The sequence below is a fragment of the Podarcis vaucheri genome (assembly GCF_965113315.1).
Source record: "Podarcis vaucheri genome assembly, chromosome: 18".
Classification (NCBI taxonomy): domain Eukaryota; kingdom Metazoa; phylum Chordata; class Lepidosauria; order Squamata; family Lacertidae; genus Podarcis; species Podarcis vaucheri.
Window position 1 is genome coordinate 11252848 of NC_138756.1, and position 23745 is coordinate 11276592.

General features: G+C 49.0%; 1 protein-coding gene across 1 annotated transcript in view; it reads right to left on the reverse strand.

Annotated features, from left to right (window-relative positions):
- LOC309522745 (protein unc-13 homolog A) overlaps positions 1 to 23745 on the reverse strand; it is a 106091-nt gene that overhangs the window by 77726 nt on the left and 4620 nt on the right. Inside the window, exons 2-10 of the mRNA XM_082206269.1 lie at positions 14769 to 14798; positions 13912 to 14011; positions 12548 to 12665; positions 11399 to 11522; positions 10435 to 10508; positions 8020 to 8053; positions 6600 to 6635; positions 4867 to 5077; positions 3467 to 3592 (exon numbers count right to left, since the gene is read on the reverse strand). Coding sequence (XP_082062395.1) covers positions 3467 to 3592; positions 4867 to 5077; positions 6600 to 6635; positions 8020 to 8053; positions 10435 to 10508; positions 11399 to 11522; positions 12548 to 12665; positions 13912 to 14011; positions 14769 to 14798 — 853 coding nt within the window. The remainder of the gene's footprint in view (positions 1 to 3466; positions 3593 to 4866; positions 5078 to 6599; positions 6636 to 8019; positions 8054 to 10434; positions 10509 to 11398; positions 11523 to 12547; positions 12666 to 13911; positions 14012 to 14768; positions 14799 to 23745) is intronic.

The following is a 23745-nucleotide window of genomic DNA, read 5'->3' on the forward strand; positions in this document are numbered from 1 at the left end:
CCAAAAACTAGGTGCGTCTCGTGGTCTGGTGCGTCTTACAGAGCGAAAAATACGGTGTTTGATTGTTCATCTTAAAATTTGACAGAGATACAGCGGGAACCTCGGAAGTCAAACGGGAACCGTTCCGGAAGTCCGTCCGACTTCCAAAATGTTTTAAACCAAAGGGCGGCTTCCGATTGGCTGCAGGAAGCTCCCACAGCCAATCGGAAGCCGCGGAGGATGTTCGGGTTCCAAAGCACATTCACAAACCAGAACAATCACTTCCGGGTTTGCGGTGTTCAGGAGCCAAAAAGTTTGACTTGCAAGGCGTTTGGGATCTAAGGTACAGCTGTATATCAGACATAAATGGTAAAAACAAGATTTGAAGGAATCTTCTGGACTTGCGTCCTCCACTATGTGGGTCCTATTATTAATCCTTTCCTCCCGCATCTTTTACGATAATGCTATCATTTAATAATAACCGTTTAATAATCTTATCGTTTAATAATAACTGTTTAATAATAAACCTATTACTTCTTCCATTATGTCCAGAATCAGCCTTAAACTACAAGTGCTACTCCAATCCTACTAACAACTTTAACTGTTTACATAGGTCTTTAAGTTATAATTTCCCCCCATTCCTTGTTAAAAATTTGGTCTTCCTGATTTCTGACTTTTCTGGTCATTTTAGCCATCGATCCATGAAACGAAAGCAATAAACAATGTACTGCAGTCACACAATCCATCAATCCATCAGTAACTAAACTGGTTTCCACACAGTCACAAATAAAGCCACAAAAACGCAAAATAAAGATCAAAAACAGACAGACCTCAGCGTAACACTCAAATCGGAAGCTTGACACTCAAAACGGAGCACGTTCGGCTTCCGAAAAGAGTTCGCAAACGGGGACACTTAACTTCCGGGTTTTCAGTGTTTGGGTTCCAAGTTGTTTGAGTATCAAAGGCGTTTGAGAACCAAGGCACCATTTTGCTTTAAAACACACGGAAGTTAAAATACTAACGCAGATTAAAACTGCCTCGGGTTTCTAAGCCTCTTGTCTAAACGACCAGGCACTTCAAACGACCAGGGTTATAAAAATCAAGACATGCTCCCAGAACAAATTTGGGTGTCCGTGGAGATTTCAGAGGTCCAGTTAACGCACTTAGGGAGCGTCTGTGAGGAACGGGTCCGCTGTTTTAAGAGGAGAGCAACCTATCTTAGGGTCAGGATGTGGGGACGTGGCTGCCAGATTCTAATCATCTGAGGTCCAGCTCCGAGGGCCTTCTGGCGGTTCCCTCCCCGCGAGAAGTGAGGTTACAGGGAACCGGGCAGAGGGCCTTCTCGGTGGTGGCACCCGCCCTGTGGAAGGCCCTCCATGGGCTGTTTTGCTGCCGTTGGACGTCTCAAATGGCCAGACCTGCTCCCCGCCTCTCCCCATTGCCCCAAACCCCATTCTCTGTACCTACCTAGTCCAACTCCTTCTGGCCCCACAGATTTCCCCCCCAAGCCATTAGCAGCGATGAATCACACAAACACACACACACACACACATTAAGAGACAGCAGCCAGGGAACACAGAGCCATGGGACCACAAACACCGCCCTATCCTATTATTATTATTATTATTATTATTATTATTATTATTATTATATCATAGCTGTCAACTTTCCCCTTTTCTTTTGCGAGGAATCCTATTCGGAATAAGGGGATTTCCCTTTGAAAAATGGGAAACGTTGACAGCTACGATCATACACAAAAGGACAACTCCCTGCACATGGAAAGCTAGCCTGTCAAGGAAAAAAGGGGCTCGCTCCATTTTTAACATGCACCCTCGTTCTCAGGGGGGCCAACTTGAATAAAAATATTGGGGGGGGGGCCAAGTAAGTCCTGCTCCGCGTAATCGATCATATGACACCATTCGAATGGCAATGCCTATCAACTTTAGGAGGGGCCAGCCCCCTCAAATATTTAATTTTTTTGGGGGGTGGAGACCCCTCAGGCCTTGGGAGTTGGCTCCTATGCCTGTTCTGAAGTGGCGTAATTCATCCGACCGCCTCAGGACATAGCGGGAGGGACTGAGCCGAACTACCGTATTTTTTGCTCTATAAGACTCACTTTCCCCCTCCTAAAAAGTAAGGGGAAATGTGTGTGCGTCTTATGGAGCGAATGCAGGCTGCGCAGCTATCCCAGAAGCCAGAACAGCAAGAGGGATTGCTGCTTTCGCTGTGCAGCGATCCCTCTTGCTGTTCTGGCATCTGAGATTCAGAATATTTTTTTTCTTGTTCTCCTCCTCCAAAAACTAGGTGAGTCTTGTGGTCTGGTGCGTCTTATGGAGCGAAAAATACGGTATTTCATTTCTGATACACAAATCCCCTTTTCGAAACCGCTTTGACACCGCTTCCGGACACATCTCATTGCGGAAGAAACATAGAGACCAGGGCTAGGAAGCACACATAAGGCGGGGAAAAGAGGAGGCCACAACGATTTACGGTGGGTGGAAGACGAAAGTCCTTTGGCAACCCCCACGACAGCTACCAGTCACCACCAGAACACCTCTGAGCAAGCGCAGAGTTCTACGGGAAAGCACATGCAGACAGGATACGGTGGGGAACACTCCTGGATTAGACCGAAACCACGCCTCCAGCTCTGGCATAGGTTGGGGCTTAGGGTGCCCACCCCACAGATTACCTCCAGGGACTTTGGGGGTTTTGGAAACGGACAAGCTCCCTTGAGGACGGCGAGGCAGAGAGAAAAAGTTGGGGAAGATGTCGAAATTCTCTCCGGCCCAATTTCTCCCCGGGGTTTTGGCGTTCCGGACAGCCATAGCAGTCGACTACGTCTTGCGAGGAATCCTATTCGGAATAAGGCAATTTCCCTTTTAAAAAGGGGAAAGTTGACAGCTATGTTCTGTTTCCAAAGCGGAAACAAGTCCCTAGGCTTCGTACCACAGGAAAAACTCATCTCCTCCAAGCCCCTCAAAATGCAGGAATTTCAGCTAAAGCATCCCTGACCATCCACCCTCTGTTTAAAAAAAAACTCCAAGGAAGGTGATTCCCCTTCCTTCTCACTGCCGCATGTCTCTTGCTGTTGCAAAGTTCCTCCTGATGTTTTCATCTGGATCTCCTTCCTCGTCGCTCAAAGCCACGGGTTCGAGTCCTACCGTCTCAGAGCGGGAGGAAACCAGCTTGCTCCGTCTTTCATGGGGCAGAGAATTTTGAAGATGGCTCTCTCCTATCTCCTCTTTCCCAAGCTAAAGATCCCCAGCTCCTTCAACTGTTCCTCATCAGGCGCCTTTGACCATCTCCACCCAACCACCCAACTCCCTTCCCCAGAGGTGGATCGAGTCGGCCACAGCTGGAAGGATGCTACCAGCCTAACCCAGGGTGCAGGACGCCAAAGAACCACGTTACTCTGCGGAAATAATAAGAAGAAAGGCACACTTCGAGAGACACAGAGATAGAGAGAGACAGAGAGAGAGAGACCCACCTATCCGATAGGTCTAGGGTGCGCCTGCTCTCGAGCGAGGGCTGGCGACTCGTGCGTCTGCTCGAGCCGGAAGCAGACTCAGCGTCGCTGTGTCCGTTTGCGGCAGAGTCTACGCTACCGTAGCGTCTGCCGGAGGATCGGGGAAGGGGGAGAGGAAGAGGGTCAGAATTTTGACAAGTCAGAGAGAGACAAGACCAGCTTCCCCTGCCACGTTCAAAGACCATTTCTGCTTCCAGAGGGTGGGGGGAGAGGGAAGAGGCATAGGGAAAGGCACACACATTCATAGACTTGGAGAGGGACCCTGGGGTCATCTAGTCCAGCCCGCCGCAAGGCAGGAATCTGAGGCGGCCAATAGAATCGCAGAATGGTAGAGCTGGCAGTAGCGTGCTTGTGCGGTCGGTTTGGTGACGTTTTGAGGGATGGAGGGCGCCGAGCTTATACCTGAACCACAGTCTCTCCCCCCCCCAAACAACCCCCCCCCACCCCAATGGTCTTAGCGTCGTAGGAAGCGACCCAAAGGATCTTCAGATTAAACCCCCCCCCTACAATCATGACAAAATCTGCCTGGACATAAGGCTGTTGGAAGAGACCCCGCTGCGTCATAAGGTGTCATAGGCTTTGAAGTTACAAGTAGGCAGCCGTGTTGGTCTGCCGTAGTCAAAACAAAATTTTAAAAATCCTTCCAGTAGGCTTTGAAGACACTTGAACTCAGGATGCAAGGGAGAAACGTGCTAAGAGGAAGGCGCGCTTGGCAAATCCTCACCGGGATCAACTCCTGCCCGGAAACCTATGTCCCCACTGTGGAAGGACGTGTGGATCCAGAATTGGCCTCCGCAGTCACTTACGGACCCACTGCTAAAACCGTGTTTATGGAAGACAATCTTACTCGGCTACGAGGGATGGCCAAAGGAGAAGAAGAGGAGGAGGAAGAGGAAAAAGAAGAAGAGGAGGAGGAGGAAGAGGAAGAAGAAGAGGAGGAGGAGGAAGAGGAGGAGGAAGAGGAGGAAGAAGAAGAGGAAGAAGAAGAGGAGGAGGAGGAGGAAGAAGAAGAGGAAGAGGAAGAAGAGGAAAAAGAGGAGGAAGAGGAAGAGGAAGAAGAGGAAAAAGAGGAGGAAGAGTAAGAGGAAGAAGAAGGATCACCATAGAAGAAGAAATAGGAGCATTCTTCGTAGGCTTGGTTCTGTTCTGGTGGTGGGGCCCATCTGCCTGCATCCTAAAACAGAGCGCTGGGCTCAATCAACCTTTGGTCTGATCTAGTCCAACCTTTCCCTTCCAACAACCTGGTGCCCGCTTCTGGCCAAAGCTCCCCAGCTGGGATTAGGCCCACCCCACCCCACCCCTGCCCCATGGAGGCTTCTTAGCCTTTCCCCAGCAAGGTCCCCGGCTTCCGTCCAGTCTACCTCATGGGGCGATGGTCAGAGTAGTCCATGTCGTAGCTCTGCATGGAATCAGCGTAAGAGTCCCGGGCTGCTCTCTGCTGGTGCCTCATGGGGTATTGGTGGACCGAAGCGTTGGGCTGGGAGGTGGTGTAGAAAGGAGGTGGGATGCTGTTGCTGGTCTCGCTGCGGTAGTCGCTGTCGCGGTCATCCATGGTGCTGTCTGGGTCATCATCTGGAGAAGAAGGTAAAGGTAAAGGGACCCCTGACCATTAGGTGCAGTCATGACCGACTCTGGGGTTGCGGCGCTCATCTCACTTTACTGGCCGAGGGAGCCGGCGTACAGCTTCCGGGTCATGTGGCCAGCAGGACTAAGCCGCTTCTGGCGAACCAGAGCAGCGCACGGAAACACCGTTTACCTTCCTGCCGGAGCGGTACCTATTTATCTACTTGCACTGGTGTGCTTTCGAACTGCTAGGTTGGCAGGAGCAGGGACCGAGCAACGGGAGCTCACCCCGTCATTGCGGGGATTTGAACCGCCGACCTTCTGATTGGCAAGTTCTAGGCTCTGTGGTTTAACCCACAGCGCCACCCGTGTCCCTCTGGAGAGGAGAAGGACCACCCAATTTCACAAGTTAGAAAAAGGCCCGTTCTCATAACAAGGGGTGGCCATCTTTGTGTTCAGGCCTGGAGCTCTAGGGTGTGTGCAAACGCACACCTTTGCATATTTGTGTTTCCTTGTTTGTCTGTTTTCCCGGGGACATTAGAGAGGGGAAGTCAGGGTTCAGGAAGGGGGGAAACGTCTCGACTGGGGGGCGGGATGGGATTCGGGGAGAACAACGGTACTGGTCGATGGCAGAAGAGAACGAGGGAGGACACTGAGAGAGGTGGACGGAGCGATGGGGAAACCCAGAGAATTGGAGGCCTTTCCCCCCGAAAGCAAAAGTTGGAATGGACCCAAAGGGCACCTATTCCAACCCCCCTGCAATGCCAGTCCACAAATTTGTTTGCGCCACCCATGGCAGGGGACGAGCGCCCTGCGTTTTAGCTACCAGGAGGATGGAGAAGTGAGAGGAAGATGGGTCACAAGGAGATAAGACATGAGAAGGAACTGGAGTTTCCTGATTATGGGGGAAGGCGAACCCACAGTGCTCTGCGTAGGTAAAACTCGATCTGCAATCTGCTTAATAATATAATAATATTTATACTCTGCCCATCTGGCCGGGTTTCCCCAGCCACTCTGGGTGGCTCCCGACAGAATATGAAAAACATCAAACATTAAAAACTTCCCTAAGCAGGGCTGCCTTCAGACGTCTTCTAAAAGTCAGATAGTTGTTTGTTTCCTTGACATCTGATGGGAGGGCGCCACCACCAAGAAGGCCCTCTGCCTGGTTCCCTGTAGCCTCACTTCTCACAGGGAGGGAACCCCCAGAAGGCCCTCTGGAGATGGACCCAGGTGTCCGGGGTGGAGACGCTCCTTCAGGTCTACTGAGCCGTTTAGGGCTTTCAAGGTCAGCACCAACACTTTGAATTGTGCTCGGAAACGTCCTGGGCGCCAATGAAGGAAATAAACAAGTATCTGACTTTTAGAAGACGTCTGAAGGCAGCCCTGATTACGGAAGTTTTTAATGTTTGGTGTTTTGAATATTCTGTTGGGAGCTGCCCAGAGTGGCTGTGTTTGAAGAGGCCTGCATAGCAAAATGGGTAGAAATTGGGGGTACGGAGGTCTAGAAGTGGGGGGCAGGTCATATACTTACTTTGTTGATCTCCCCAGCCAAAATAATTCCAGTTGCCTATGAAAAAAAAAAAAGAAGACCAAGAAGACGTGTCCCTTTAAGAGACAGGCCAAGTCTAAATAAAGCCAGTAATTTTTTAGCCCCCAAGGGAAGAGCTAACTGGGCCATTCCAGAAGAATTAAAATCCTTCCTTGAGGGCATTATACAAGCAACATATATAGGAAACAGAAAGGCGGTCTACAACAGAAATCTGAGTGCGTTCTTTATCTCCTGTCTGGCAGGTTATCTGATTGCCTTTCCTGGTAGTCTGCCCATTCCTTTGAGATGGTGATTACCCAATTCCTGAGACAATGGGACGGTTCCCTCCCTCCCCTCGCTCCTCGCAGAGAATACATTTGGTCAGTTTGGGAGTCAAAACGGTTTCAGGTCAGTCTTCCTGTGTCGATCTATGTACGTGCTTGGTTGGTACATTTAGGAACATTTATTATATATCTAAGTACCTTAAAATTCTTATCACAGGTATCTCTGAAAAACTGATAAAAATTGGGAGCCATCTTTTGTTCTGGGCTGCTTCCTGCTTCTTCCATGTGGTGTGTGGTTCCATTTCTCCTCCCGCTTCGCTGAACGGGCGCTGTGTAGAGAGGGAAAACTGTGCAGCGCCTCTCCAGCGAAGCGAAGCCTGGAGAGCAAGAGGGATCGGTGTGCACTGACCTCTCTCGCTCTCCAGGCTTCAGGCGGCTATCCGCAAGCCCCCAGAGCGCAGCGGGAACTCCTGCTGCGCTCCGAAGGCTTGCGGATAGCTGCCTGAAGCCCCCAGAGCGCAGCGGGAGTTCCCTGCGCTCCGGGGGGTTCAGGCGGCTTCAGTGAAAGCAACACGAAGCCTCCGGAGCGCGGGGGGAGCTCTCCCTCTGCGCTTCGGAGGCTTTGCGTTGCTAACGCTGAAGCCAAGGAGCCTGAATTCATAGGACGCACACACATTTCCCCTTCATTTTTGGAGGGGAAAAAGTACGTCCTATAGAGCGAAAAATACGGTACTTTGCTCCCAAACTTGAGACTTTCCTGAGACTTAAAAGTGGGGTGGGAGAGAGACAAAGCAGGGAGGGGGGACAAATGGGAATAAGGGAGACACAGAGGGGAGGGTCGAGAAGCAAGGGGGGGACTTCTGCCAACCAGGTGACCCCCTTTTTGGTGGCCAAGCCCTCCAAGCGAGGTACCTTCCAAACCAGAGATGGAGGGTCATGGAAAGACCTTCACAGATATTCCCTGAGTCAGGGGGTGCAGAACATGTCTTGCTGGACTCCAACTCCCAGAAACCATTGCAGCCACCAGAGAGGATGCTGTGAGCTGAAGTCCAGCAGGTCACAGAGGGACAGGAGCTGGTTAGGGCATGGAGGAAGCGAGATCGAATTCCCTAAAATTCACAAGCGAGTCAAACACTTACAGCACTGAGATCCGGGTACGGGGAGCGGCTTCTCCTGTGTCCCCCAAGAACGAGAATAGGAACCCCAAAATTTAGAGAGGGAGGAGCAGACGGAGAGAAGAGGGAAGGGGAAGAGTCAGTGTCTATTTGAGAACAACTTAAAATATCTCTTAAGAAATACTTTACAGTTACAGTGGTCCCTTGGTTCTCAAACGCCTTGGTACTCAAACAACGTGGAACCCAAACACTGCAAACCCGGAGGGAAGTGTTCCGGTTTGCAAACTTTTTTCAGAAGCCGAACGTGCTCCATTTTGAGTGTTACGCTTCCATTCTGACTGCCATAGGTCCATTTTGAGCATTATGCTAAGGTCTGTTTTTGCTATTTATCTTGCATTTTCGTTTTTGCGGCTTTTGGGCTTTTGTTTTTGTGACGGTGTGGAACCCAGTCCAGCTACTGATGGATTGATTGCGTGAGATTATCTATTGCTTTCATTTTATGGATCAACGGCCTCGTTTGATAGTAAAATTCATGTAAAATTGCTGTTTTAGGGGTTGTTTTTGAAAGTCTGGAACGGATTAATCTATTTTGCATTGCTTTCTACGGGAAAGGGCTCCTTGGTTTTGGAACGCTTTGGTTTTGGGACGGACTTCCGGAACGGATTAAGTCTGAGAACCAAGATACGACTGTATTAAAGAAAACAAGATCACAAAAATCTAATAAAAATAACAACAATATGTCATTAAAATGTAACAAAAGTTCGTGCAATTACTCATATTTAGATTTCCAATCGGCCTGCATTAGAAATCATCCACGTTTTTCTGTCTCTTAATTTTAACTGGGGACGCGGGTGGCGCTGTGGGTTAAACCACAGAGCCTAGGACTTGCCGATCAGAAGGTCAGAGGTTCAAATCCCCGCGATGGGGTGAGCTCCCGTTGCTCGGTCCCTGCTCCTGCCAACCTTGCAGTTCGAAAGCACGTCAAAGTGCAAGTAGATAAATAGGTACCGCTCCGGTGGGAAGGTAAACGGCGTTTCCGTGCGCTGCTCTGGTTCGCCAGAAGTGGCTTAGTCCTGCTGGCCACATGACCCGGAAGCTGTACGCCGGCTCCCTCGGCCAGTAAAGCGAGATGAGCGCCGCAACCCCAGAGTCGGCCACGACTGGACCTAATGGTCAGGGGTCCCTTTACCTTTACTCGATCTAGCCTGGGTCTAGTCTGAGCAGGAAATAGTTGGAGACTAACCCTCTGAATCTATTGGTTGGCTCCAACGTTACCCCTATTCAGACTAACAAGGCATGCCCGTTGAAATCAATGGGCATGGCTAACTTAAAGGTTAAAAGCAGCACACGGAAACGCCGTTTACCTTCCCGCCAGAGCGGTACCTATTTATCTACTTGCACTTTGAGGTGCTTTCAAACTGCTAGGTGGGCAGGAGCAGGGACCGGGCAACGGGAGCTCACTCCGTCATTGCGGGGATTCGAACCGCCGACCTTCTGATTGGCAAGTCCTAGGCTCTGTGGTTTAACCCACAGCGCCACCCGCGTCCCATATGGCTAACTTAGATCTCTTCATTTCAATGGGTCTAGTCTGAGTAGGGAAACTCTCTCTCTCTCTCTCTCTCTCTCTCTCTCTCTCTCTCTCTCTCTCTCTCACACACACACACACACACACACACACACACACACAACCATGCTGGTAAGAAGACCATGAATGCTAAAAGCCAGGAAGGAATCTGGATGAGTTAGTCCATGCCTGGAAGTTTCCATGTTTCCGATAAGGCCAATGCAATTCTGGGCTGCATCAATAGGAGTACAGCATCTAGATCAAGGGAAGTAATAGTGCCACTGTATTCTGCTCTGGTCAGACCTCACCTGGAGTACTGTGTCCAGTTCTGGGCACCACAGTTCAAGAAGGACACTGACCAACTGGAACGTGTCCAGAGGAGGGCAACCAAAATGGTCAAAGGCCTGGAAACGATGCCTTATGAGGAACGGCTAAGGGAGCTGGGCATGTTTAGCCTGGAGAAGAGGAGGTTAAGGGGTGATATGATAGCCATGTTCAAATATAGAAAAGGATGTCACATAGAGGAAGGAGAAAGGTTGTTTTCTGCTGCTCCAGAGAAGCGGACACGGAGCAATGGATCCAAACTACAAGAAAGAAGATTCCACCTAAACATTAGGAAGAACTTCCTGACAGTAAGAGCTGTTTGACAGTGGAATTTGCTGCCAAGGAGTGTGGTGGAGTCTCCTCCTTTGGAGGTCTTTAAGCAGAGGCTTGACAACCATATGTCAGGAGTGCTCTGATGGTGTTTCCTGCTTGGCAGGGGGTTGGACTCGATGGCCCTTGTGGTCTCTTCCAACTCTATGATTCTATGATTCTATATTACACACACACACACACACACACACACACACACACACACCCTCTTAGAAACTTACATCATCCTGATCTCGCATCGCATTGAGCCTCTCAAGCTCTTTGACCCAGTAGCGTGCTTCCTCCTCAGGTATATCTGCACAGGAAAGAGGGGTGGAATTGGAGGCAGTTCAGTTGACGGAATTAAAAGAAAAAACGCAATTGGTACAAGCCTTTCCTGGACTGGACCATATATAGAACATAAGAAGAGGGTTGCTGGATCAGCCAAACAGCCCCATCGATCCCAGTTACCTCTTAGAATCAGAGTTGAAGACCATGAGGTTCATCCAGCCCAACCCAATGCTTTTGCAGGAAACCTTTGCCCAAGGTGGGACTTGAACTCGCGACCCTAAAGTTTAGATCCACATGCTCAACCAACTGAGTTATCCCACAGTGGCCAACCCAAACTTCGCATGACCTCTAGGCTGTGCAAACCCCTAGTACAGTGGTCCCTTGGTTCTCAAATGCCTTGGTACTCAAACAACTTGGAACCCAAACACTGCAAACCCGGAAGTAAGTGTTCCGGTTTGTGAACTTTTTTCAGAAGCCAAACATGCTCCGTTTTGAGTGTTACGCTTCCGTTTTGAGTATTACACCGAAGTCTGTCTGTTTTTGCTATTTATTTTGCATTTTTTGCTTTTGTGGCTCTTTTTGTTTTGTTTTTGTGACTGTGTGGAACTAAGTTCAGCTACTGATTGATTATGTGACTGCAGTACACTGTTTATTGCTTTCGTTTTAGGGATCAATGGTCTCGCTAGATAGTAAAATCCATGTTAAATTGCTGTTTTATGGTTTGTTTTTAAAAGTCTGGAACGGATTAATCCGTTTTGCATGACTTTCTATGGGAAAGCGCGCCTCAGTTTTGGAACGCTTTGGTTTTGGAATGGACTTCCGGAACGGATTAAGTTTGAGAACCAAGGGACCACTGTATTAGGGTAAACACACACACACCCCACTTTACAACCCAATCCATCCCTCCTTCCCTACCAAGCGGGAGTTCAAAGCGAGTGTCCAAAAGGATGCGGTGGAAAGTTGGGTCCTTAGTCCCAGAGATCTCGTTGTCCGTCATGATGACATGGGAGTCGAGAGTCAGCCATTCCCCAGGCCCCTCCTGGGATGGAAGAAAGAGGTTTGGATTTAGCCCAGCCATTGCAAAATGTGGGACGTGATTTCAAAGTAGCAGTCAAGTACAACATTCCTTGTTTTCCTAGAGTGGCCATGCTGGGGAATGTTTGGTCCAGCCAGTCGAAAACTTCCTGTTTCCTCCTGGCTGGGACATCCTTCCTTTGCATGTGACGAGAGGTGGGCGTGGCCTTACCTGTCCAGGTAACAAAAGGACAAAGCACACAGCCATCTCTCTCTCTTTGACTTCCTCTGTCGTCGGAGCAGCTTTTAAGCTAAAATTGTTCTGCTTTTGGCTTTTAGCTAACGGAGGACACTGGATAGATCCACATGTATATACTTTGTAACCAATTCTGCCTTCAGGGATCCAACTGTGAACTGATGAGGTGAGTAAACTTCTTTTATAATACTTTACACAAGATTGTGGCGTGTTTATTCTTTTAAGAGGGATATAAGGGAACTTAAAGGTAAAGGGTAAAGGGACCCCTGACCATTAGGTCCAGTCGTGACCGACTCTGGGGTTGCGGCACTCATCTCGCTTTACTGGCCAAGGGAGCCGGCGTACAGCTTTTGGGTCATGTGGCCAGCAGGACTAAGCTGCTTCTGGCGAACCAGAGCAGCGCACGGAAACGCTGTTTACCTTCCCGCCGGAGCGGTACCTATTTATCTACTTGCACTTTGACGTGCTTTCGAACTGCTAGGTTGGCAGGAGCAGGGATCGAGCAACGGGAGCTCACCCTGTCATTGCGGCGATTTGAACCGCCGACCTTCTGATCGGCAAGTCCTAGGCTCTGTGGTTTAATCCACAGCACCACCCACGTCCCATAAGGGAACTTACCAGGAACCTAATAGTGAGAGGCTCACACGAGCCTGCAACCAGTTATCCGCTGTGTGTTTAAAAGGGGAATGTAAACTCTGCTAAGTAAAGGAACTTGCTAGCGCAAGCTAGGAAAGATATTAATAAACAGTATATCCTCTCCTGACTCCCTGGACATTCCCACACTTTCCACGCACCTCGTTGGATTGCCGGATCGTGCTTAGCGGAATCCACACGGTCCCCACCATCGTGTCCCAGATTAGACCCTTGTTCCACACTTCCACTGTCAGCCCGAGGTCCAGGCGGTTGATTTCGCTGCAAGAAAAACGTAGTTTTAATCGCACGGCGCCCGTTCTCAGGAACAGCCAATGCCTTAAGAATATATGGACAAGCCCCTGGTTTCCCAACCTCCTCTCCAGGGCCGGATTTAGGTTTGATGAGGCCCTCAGCTCCTGAAGGTAATGGGGCCCTTTCTATGTCCAGCTGTCCTTTGTCAAGAACAAATTGCCGCTGGTTTTTTGTGTTGAATGCTATATGGTAATTGATGGACCTAATAGGTATCTCAAGCCATTTGCACACATTGCTGTGCAACCAGTCCATGCAGAATGTAGGCACCCTATATATAGAAAGGGGCAAACCAGGGATATTTTAGGGAGCAGGCGGGGCCCATGACTTACCTCCTAGGAGCCTACACAACACAAAACACAGTTGCTGGATGTAGGTATTATTTTATTTGTTTTTTATTTTATATTTTGGAAATGTACATCCAGGGTTTTTTTCCCCTTTAAATTTTTTGGGGGCCCCCAAGAGAGACTTCCCAAGAGAGCAGCGCACGGAAACGCTGTTTACCTTCCCGCCAGAGTGGTACCTATTTATCTACTTGCACTTGGATGTGCTTTCGAACTGCTAGGTTGGCAGGAGCTGGGAACGAGCAACAGGAGCTCACCCCGTCATCGCGGGGATTTGAACCGCCGACCTTCTGATCGGCAAGTCCTAGGCTCTGGGGTTTAACCCACAGCACCACCCGTGCTTATACTTAAATTCGTCACTTCTGTTCTCCGAGCGCTTGAAATGAACTGGTTCGGTTTTAGCAAAGTCCACCAAATTTGTTGAAAAATCCTTAAAGGGCTCCCAACAGAATATTAAAATCGCAATAAAACATCAAGCGTTAAAAACTTCCCTAAACAGACCTGCCTTCAGATGTCTTCTAAAAGTCATATTTTATGGGAAAGTTTTCAATTATAAAGAAATAAAAATAAAAAGGCACCAAGATGTGTAGAGAAAGAAAGAAAACACGCACAAAAAATACCTTAACCCATACACTGATATTGCTATCCTAATACATATGTAAATATGAATAGCCTACGGCATTTTGTATAACCTCATTCCAAATATTGTATTTATCCAAGCAAAATCAACAGGCAGACCGAGGGCTCCCTTTCCACACTTTCCTCTCTCCTTTCCCACTATTGAGCTCCAAACCAGAACCAACAGCAAGAAACAGCCAGAAACCCAGATTGCTGTTTGTTCCGAATGAGCGCTAGAGAGCAGCTCCACTTACAACATGAAGTCTTGCTCCCAGCATGGAAGGTTTCCTCGCACCGCTATCGTCGTGCTCTTCACATTCTGGACTTTGAGGGTGACGTACGTGTTGAATTTTTCTGCACCGGGGGGCGGGGGGGGGCACACAGAATAGGATAGGTGGAGAGAGAGAAGAGAACCGGTGTCTGTCAGAGGAAAGCCCTTTGTCTGAATGAAAAACAGCCCCAACAGTGGGAAAGTGGGGAGGCCTGAGGGATCTTTGCACCACAGCGCCGGATATGCTTAAGATGGCCTTGATCTGGTTGATCTGACAAGGTAGAGCTTCTTGCTCAAAGAAAGCACATGGGAAGACAGAAATCCCTTCTGATATTGCGTCCTGGCTTGGACGAGCCAACAGTTGGTTGCTGCTAAGCCGCAGCAACAAGGCTCTCAAAGTGGGACAATGGTTAAAGGTAAAGAGACCCCTAACTATTAGGTCCAGTCGTGGCCGACTCTGGGGTTGCGGCGCTCATCTCGCTTTATTGGCCGAGGGAGCCGGCGTACAGCTTCTGGCTCATGTGGCCAGCAGGACTAAGCCGCTTCTGGCGAACCAGAGCAGCGGACGGAAACGCCGTTTACCTTCCCGCCAGAGTGGTACCTATTGATCTACTTGCACTTTGAGGTGCTTTCGAACTGCTACGTTGGCAGGAGCTGGGACCGAGCAACGGGAGCTCACCCCGTCATTGCGGGGATTCGAACCGCCAACCTTCTGATCAGCAAGTCCTAGGCTCTGTAGTTTAACCCACAGCGCCACCCGCGCCCCTGGGGGCAATGGTTAGTCATTCTCAACAGTCGCATGACTCCCCGTGTACAACAAGGAAAAGAGGAAGGACTCACCTTGGGGGCCGTCAAATTTGGCTTTCTTGACTGGAAGGGAAACGGAGAAAGCAGAAGGGTTAGTTGTACCATTCAATATGTGCTCTCTTTTTCTTCCACTTGATTTTAAAATTGATTTATCAGAAAGATATGTCCAAACTAGAGCATGACCATGTAAACAGAACCATACACAAAGCATATTCAGTATACCTACGGGACCGCCTCTCCTGGTATGTCCCACAGAGGAACTTACGGTCTTCAAATAAAAAACATCTTGGAGGTCCCAGGCCACAGAGAGGTTAGGCTGGCCTTGACCAGAGCCAGGGCTTTTTCGGCAGTGGCTCCGATCTGGTGGAACGCTCTGTCCCAAGAGACTAGGGCCCTGCGGGACTTGACATCTTTCCGCAGTGCCTGCAAGACAGAGCTGTTCCACCAGGCCTTTGGTTAGGGCACAGCCTGACTCCCTCCTTTGGCAATCCTCACAGAACTCTAGCCCAATGGTTGTCATTAATCTGTTTTGAATTAATTTTATAATGAAATGATTTTAGAATGTTTTATCATTTTACTGTTGTTAGCCGCTCTGAGCCCAGCTTCGGCTGGGGAGGGCGGGATATAAATAAAATTTTATTATTATTATTAATTATTATTATTATTATTATTATTAATTATTATTATTATTATTAATTATTATTATTATTATTAATTATTATTATTAATTATTATTATTATTACAGTGGTGCCTTGGTTCTCAAATGCCTTGGTTCCCAAATGCCGAAAACCCGGAAGTGAGTGTTCTGGTTTTCGAATGATTTTTGGAAGCCAAACGTCGGGCTCTTCTGATTGGCTGAAGGAGCTTTGGTCTAAGGTAGCACATTCTAAAGTAGAATATATATTTTTTGATAGAAAGAGGTGTCTCACTCAGAGCTCTCCATGGTCCTGAAACGCTCCCCCTGCCTTCCTGACTTGGGAGCTGTCCATTGTGGTACCTTAGACCAAGTGCTTTGGTTTCCGAACGTTTTGGAAATCAAATGGACTTCCGGAATGGATTCCGTTCGACTTCTGAAGTACGACTGTACTCGCACTCACAGCACCCAGCACAACCTGAAGCCCTGAGAATTTCACCAACATTTTCTCTGATGTGTTTTGAAGGCGACGCCTTCTCCCATTCATTGAAGATTAAAAGAAGGGAAAAAAAGGGAAACAATTGATTGGCCCAGCCCTCTTCCCATCGCTGCCTTAAAGGAACCCGGCAGATCTTCCTTCCTCTGTTTATTTGCCCTAATTCTCGGCTGGCTAAGGGACTGGGTTAAATCCATTCCCCTCGCTCCCAGAAATCTGGTGACCTACTTCTGAGCCGTCAGAGTGACATTGCATTTTGCATTGCCGCGCAGCCTCTGGGCAATGAGGGGAACATGTGGGAAGATGGATTCTCTCTCGCACTTGAACTCCTCCGCTCCTGAATGGCTCAGAACTGGTTTGAACCAGCTTTCTCTTTCCTCTCGCATCTTCTGGAATGCTGTCAACTCCGCCTCGCTTTTGAATGAATTAACCACTACAGTCTCGGACCGACGAAATAAAACGCACAATATAATGCAACTAGTTGATTTTTTTTGGACACATATATAAAAAGACCCCCTTTTTTTAAAAAAAGAAGCAGCTGGTGGTGATCTTTACACTGAAGCAAGAATTATTATTTTTTTGCAACCCAGCTAAGGTAAATGAGGCAGTTGTAGCGTGGAAGACCAGGGTTCAAATTCCAGCTGGGTGGTAGTGTTTTTTTTGAGAGAGAAGTGTCTCACTCAGAGCTCTCCATAGTGCTGAAATGCTGTCCATTGTACTACCTTAGACTAAGTGTCTCACTCGGAAGCCAGAGATTTTAATTTATTATTTTTTTACTAGCCAGGCATTTGTATAAAGGGGGGGGGGAGGAGAGAACTATTTTTAGCTGTGGTTTTCCTGACATTATTCGCTGCCGAATTGTTGCTGTTGCGTATGATTGTTGAACCTGTCAGCCGTTAGCCATTCTGAGCTCCGGATGGGAGGAAGGGTGAGATATTGGAATCATGAATGAATGAATAAACTAGAGTCCACAGAACCAAGGCCCATGGAACCACGGCCAGCAACCTCATAGGTCCCTTTCACTGGTGCCTACACAATTTATCCAGAATGCAGAAGCTAGACTGGTGACTGGGAGTAGCCACAAAGACCATATAACACTGGTCCTGAAAGACCTACATGAGCTCCCAGGACGTTTCCAAGCACAATTCAAAGGGTTGGTGCTGACATTTAAAGCTCTAAACGGCCTCGGCCCGGTATCCCTGAAGGAGCATCTCCACCCCCATCGTTCAGCCTGAGGTCCAGCTCCAAGGGCCTTCTGGCAGTTCCCTCCCTGCAAGAGGGACTGTGGTGGCCTGGGATTCGGACTCGGAGGCTGAACCTGAGGGATCCCAGCCTGCACAGGAGCCCCCGCCTCCAGAACCAGCTGAGCCGGGGCTGGGGCCTGAGCCCGAAGGGTCCTCACCTGTGCTGGGTCCTCAGGTGAGTCTGCTCTGGCTCCTGAGGTGATGGAGGACCCGTTGCCTGCAGGTGCTCCACTCTCAGCCCCGTCAGGGGAAGCTAAGGTTGCCTCTGGGTCCAGTAACCCTCCAGCCTCTCCTGAGCTGCAGAGGCTCAGGGCAGAGAGGCGGAGGGAACTAAGTTCCCGCAGGAGGAGTGCTCGCCTCCAGGCCAGGAGAGGCGAGTCACCTGTGGACCGGGGCTGCCCTATGCCTCGGGGCAGATAAAAGCCAGCCAGCCCCAGTCCCAAGTTGCGGGAGCAACGTTGTTGGTAGCCAGTTCCTGCCTGCGCCCTGTCCTGCCGGATCTCCTGACCTCGCCCAACTCCCTGCCTTGGACCCAGCTTCAAGCTTTGACAGACTGCCTCCATACTGCACTCTCGACCTCGGACTGGACTCGGACCTCACCTCACGGTTATCCCACGGGACCAGCACAGGGACTCCTGTCCCTGAGCTCTGCACTTGTGGCTTAGCAATGAGACTACAACAGGTAATTGACTACAACAATTCAAGAAGGACACTGACAAACTGGAACGTGTCCAGAGGAGGGCAACCAAAATGGTCAAAGGCCTGGAAACGATGCCTTATGAGGAACGGCTAAGGGAGCTGGGCATGTTTAGCCTGGAGAAGAGGAGGTTAAGGGGTGATAGGATAGCCATGTTCAAATATAGAAAAGGAGGTCACATAGAGGAGGGAGAAAGGTTGTTTTCTGCTGCTCCAGAGAAGCGGACACGGAGCAATGGATCCAAACTACAAGAAAGAAGATTCCCCCTAAACATTAGGAAGAACTTCCTGACAGTAAGAGCTGTTTGACAGTGGAATTTGCTGCCAAGGAGTGTGGTGGAGTCTCCTTCTTTGGAGGGCTTTAAGCAGAGGCTTGACAACCATATGTCAGGAGTGCTCTGATGGTGTTTCCTGCTTGGCAGGGGGTTGGACTCGATGGCCCTTGTGGTCTCTTCCAACTCTATCATTCTATGATTCTAGGTGGGGGGGCTGGCTGAAGGCAGACTGAACTTAGTGGGGCATCTCCTTAGCCCACCCGAACAGACTAGCTTGCAAAGCTTCCCACCCCCAACCTTAAGACTCCATTGGCCTTGAGCTGACACAACGGTGATGATGGGCAGGTGTAGGGCAGGACCCCCCAGATAGAAATAGGAGGCCCCCAAGAGGTCTTGGGTGTGTTACACCACTGCCACGATGCACCCAGTATGATAGCAGGGACCACTAAGATGTCCCGTGCCTTGGTGACTTTGTGCAAGTGGCTCAGCTGGAGCTCTCCATGGTACTGATTCGCCACAACCTGCCTTCCTCCACGAGTCTCCAGATTGGACTAGGATGCTGGTACGTACAGAACGGTTTTGATTCCAGAAGGCCAGAAAACATTGTTGTTGCTTTTCCAGGCTTGTCTCCTTCCAGAGAAGGAGGAGGAGGCTGGAGCAAAAAAAAACAAAACAAAACACTGGGCGCTGAGCGAAATATGGAGCCACCCACGGAACAGGTGTCCTGTCTCTGCCGCCATCTCTGTTGACTCGACGAGATATCATTCTGCCCGCATCAAGAAATATCACCAACTTCTGGCACAGCTCCCAACCACTGCGATTTAAGGGAGGTGCCAATGTTTTCCCCATAGGGGTGCCGTGAGGTCCTTCTCCATGTCTGAACTTAATGGTCTTACAGCACGCACACTCCCTTTTAGATGTTGTTGTCGTTTAGTCGTGTCCGCCTCTTTGTGACCCCCTGGACCAGAGCACGCCAGGCACTCCTGTCTTCCACTGCCTCCAGCAGTTTGGTCAAGCTCATGCTGGTAGCTTCGAGAACACTGTCCCACCACCTCGTCCTCCGCCGTCCCCTTCTTCTTGTGCCCTCCATCTTTCCCAACATCAGGGTCTTTTCCAGGGAGTTTTCTCTTCTGCTGAGGAGGCCAAAGTCTTGGAGCCTCAGCTTCACGATCTGTCCTTCCAGTGAGCACTCAGGGCTGATTTCCTTCAGAATGGAGAGGTTTGATCTTCTTGCAGTCCATGGGACTCTCAAGAGTCTCCTCCAGCACCAGAATTCAAAAGCATCAATTCTTTGGCGATCAGCCTTCTTTATGGTCCAGCTCTCACTTCCATACATCACTACTGGGGCGATAATGATATATATTACATTTAGATAATGATATATATTAAATTAAATAATTCAAATGGGTTTATTCGGGGCCAGGTTGGGGGGGGGAGAATTGCTTTGGGAATTCTCAGTTCACCAGAATTTGGGAGGAACAGAACCTGGCATAGAGTCCAACTCTGGAATGGTAAAGAGATGGAATGGGCGGAACTGGTCATCCCTACAAGTCGTGTAATGTGGGTTGTGTGAAGGGGAGAGTCAAACAATTGTGGGAGGAGAGTGGGTGTGATATAGGTGTGTTGTTTTTCTTGGAGACAGGAGAGGGATTTGCAAAAAAAAAAAAACCAGGTGCAGAGAGATATGCTATAAGGTAAAGGGTAAAGGGACCCCTGACCATTAGGTCCTGTCGTGACCAACTCTGGGGTTGCGGCGCTCATCTCGCTTTATTGGCTGAGAGAGCCAGCGTACAGCTTCCGGGTCATGTGGCCAGCATGACCAAGCCGCTTCTGGCGAACCAGAGCAGCGCACGGAAACGCCGTTTACCTTCCCGCCAGAGTGGTACCTATTTATCTACTTGCACTCTGACATGCTTTTGAACTGCTAGGTTGGCAGGAGCAGGGATTGGTTGAGATAGGTGCAAATTAGGTTAGATCAGGGCTGCATCTACATAACTGTTTATTCCGTTCCCCCGACTTTCTCTGCCTTTCATACAACGCAAAAAGAAGAAATCTAGCAGGATCTACCGGAAGAGATGGAATTTGGGGTGAGGTTACCCGATTTCCCCCCCCAATAAATCCAGGGACACTTTTCAACTGACAATCCTTCAAGGCACCCCCAGGACGCCACAGAAAATGGGTTTAATTCCATTTCGAAGAGGTCTGCTCACGGCAGCATTGCTTGGCAGAACAGTGGGATAGAAATGTTTTATAATAAAAAACACACACCAAAATGTTCTTATTCCTCTACCTCCCTCTCTCGCTGCTACTGTGAAAGCTCCTTTATTCCCTTCTCTGCTAGATTCTGCCTCTTAAAGCCTTCACATTTAACAGAACTATTTTTAATCTCCTCGCTTTTCACTTGCAGATGGCATGTGGCTGCCGACACGCCGACACACACTCTCCCTCTCTCTCTTTCTCTGTACTTAGAAGCGAGAGGACACGAGGCCATTTCACGAAGCCCCACAAAAATGTGGTTGGCATCTCTCTCTCTGGAAGCTCAGATTGCAAAAATCTGCCATACCTGGTTCTCAGGATCCTTCTGTTTCCCAAGAACAGTCAACTGGAGAAGCCCCGTCGTCAACAGAGGCTGGTCCATTCAGGCCAGTTAAAGGACCGGTTCCATCAACCTCAGTTGGCAAATCTGGATAGCTCAGTTGGTTAGAGCATGGTACTGATAACGCCAAGGTTGCAGGTTCGGTCCCCCGGATGGGACGACTGCAAATTCTTGCGTTGTAGAGGGTTGGATGAGATGACTCTTGCGGTCCTTTTCAACTCTATGATGCTAAGTGGACTGTCTGGCCAGAGTGGTGCATGCTCTGGTTATCTCCCACTTGGACTACTGCCATGCGCTCTACGTGGGGCTACCTTTGAAGGTGACCCAGAAACTACAACTAATCCAGAATGCAGCAGCTAGACTGGGGACTGGGAGTGGAGACCACATAACACCGGTCTTGAAAGACCTACATTGGCTCCCAGGACGTTTCCAAGCACAATTCAAAGTGTTGGTGCTGACCTTTAAAGCCCTAAATGGCCTCATTCCAGTATACCTGAAGGAGTGTCTCCACACCCATCATTCAGCCCGGACACTGATGTCCAGCACCGAGAGCCTTCTGGCGGTTCCCAATCGAACCAATCAAATATAAAATAATATAAAGCTTAAACAGGCTGTAAGTGTTTAACCCCCTGAAACCTTTCCTGGTCTTTTCATGCCAGGCCAGCTATTATTTTCAGCAACTCGCCCACTCTGCTTAACAATGGCTGGGTAGATTTCAAAGCCAAAATCGCCTGGCAGGGAAATGTTAGATCCATTTTAAGCTCGGAACAAATTGTCATGTGAAACAGAAGGAATAGGGCGGCTTGGGGTTTCTGATCTAAGCTTAATGGTTGCGACACCAATATATCTGATAGGGAGTGGTGCCTTCAGGGATCAATGGGGCACCCCAGTTTCTCCCCCGAATTCTGAACTCTGGCTCGCTGCCAGAGGAAACGAAGCATGGGGAATAAGTCTCCGTCGTTTCATTTGATAGATTTCTAAAATTGCACGTCAGGGGTACATTTGATCCAGCAAAAGGCTGTGTTGGAGTGTCCGCCTTTGCACGCAGAACGCCCTGGGTTCGAGTTTCAGCACCCCCAGATAAGGCTAGGAAATACTTTGCAAAATGGACCAGAAGTGTGAATTGATCGTAGTATCGTTCAACCCAGACATTAAGGTCCAGCTCTGAAGGCTTTCTGGCAGTTCCCTCCCTGCGAGAAGTGAGGTTACAGGGAACCAGGCAGAGGGCCTTCTCGGTGGTGGCGCCCTCCCATCAGATGTCAAGGAAATAAACAACTATCTGACATTTAGAAGACATCTGAAGGCAGCCCTGTTTAGGGAAGTTTTTAATGACTGGTGTTTTAACCTTGATACACTTGAAAATGCCTCTCCTATCTCCTCTCAGTCTCCTCTTTTCCGGGCTAAACATACAGAAATCCTTCAACCGTTCCTCATCAGGCTTGGTTTCCAGACCCTTGACTATGGGTAGGCAATCTAAGGCCTGTGGGCCGGATTTGGCCCAATCACTTTCTCGATCCGGCCCACGGACGGTCCGGGAATCCATGTGTTTTTACATGAGTAGAATGTGTCCTTTTATTTAAAATGCATCTCTGGGTTATTTGTGGGGCATAGGAATTCGTTCATTTATTTTCAAAATATAGTCCGGCCCCCCACAAGGTCTGAGGGACAGTGGACCGGCCCCCTGCTGAAAAGGTTTGGTGACCCCTCGACCCCTCAACTATCTTGGTCACCCTTCTGGACCCACCTTCCAGCTTGTCAACATTCAACAGTGAAACGGACTTGTTTGGGAGACGGCTGGCTTTCCGTCCTTGGCGGTTTTGAAGCGGATATTTGATGGCCATCTGTCAGAGATTCTCCAGCTGCGATTCCTGCATTGCAAAGCGGGTTGGGCTAGATGACCCTCATGGGTCCCTTCGGGGGTTCGATGAATCTACGACTTCTTCCCCTGCCAATTCTAGAGGCTGCAGCCGCTTTCGCTCCTCCTTCAGACCTTCCCTCCCCCCAAAAAACGAACCACACCTTTTCCATGTGTGTCGTTCGAGGCGGGAGACAATGTTGAGATTTCAGCTGCGTGCCTCTGCATCTTGAGGCGTGGGGGAGATGCCCTAATTTTAAAAAATGCAGGAGGCAGCTGCAGAGGAGAGTTCTATTTATTTCCCCCCACTTTCACCACGCATCACAAATCCTTGCAAGCTTGTGTACCGTCAGCCGGGCCTTACAATTAACAGCTCTCGACAATGTCTGATTTCTAAGCCGTGTCAGTTTTAGGCTCGGTGCCAGAAATAGCAGATTCGTTTCAGAGGCAGAGGAAGGAAAAGAGCTTACGCCCAATCCAACACCCTCCTCTTAGGAGACCGGCACCCAGAGTAAGGGCACTGATAATCCAGATGTTATGGGAAAATTCTGGGCACAGGTTTGCTCCACTGTCCAGCTCGTCGGGTTTGCCACTCTCCTGACCAGCAAAAGGAGGAATCTCCAGTCAAGTGAAGAAACAAATCAGTGGTCAGTAGACCTGATCTTTGTTGTTGCAACAAGGTTCAAACAAACATGGACAGGGCTGGATTTAGGTTTGATGAGGCTCTAAGCTACTGAAGGCAATAGGGCCTTTATATGTCCAGCTGTCCTTTGTCAACAACTGTCGCTGTTTTTTGTGTGTGTGTTGAATACAGGTGAAACTCGAAAAATTAGAATATCGTGGAAAAGTTCATTGATTTCAGGAATTCAGCTTGAATGGTGAAACTAATAGATGAGATTGACTCGTGACATGCAAAGCGAGATGTGTGTCTGCTTCTCAGAGGTCCAATCTTGCTCGATTTGCAATCCTTGTTTTGCTGATTTCCTTGAATATTCTAATTTTCTGAGAGGGTTAGTTTGGGGTTTTCACCAGCTGTACGCCATGATCATGGCAATGATAACAAATCAAGGCTGGACATATCTCGCTTTGCATGTCACAAGTCTATATCATATATTAGTTTCACCTTTCAAGTTGAATTCCTGAAATCAAGGAACTTTTTGATGATATTCTAATTTTTGGAGTTTCACCTGTATATGCTATATGGCAATTGATG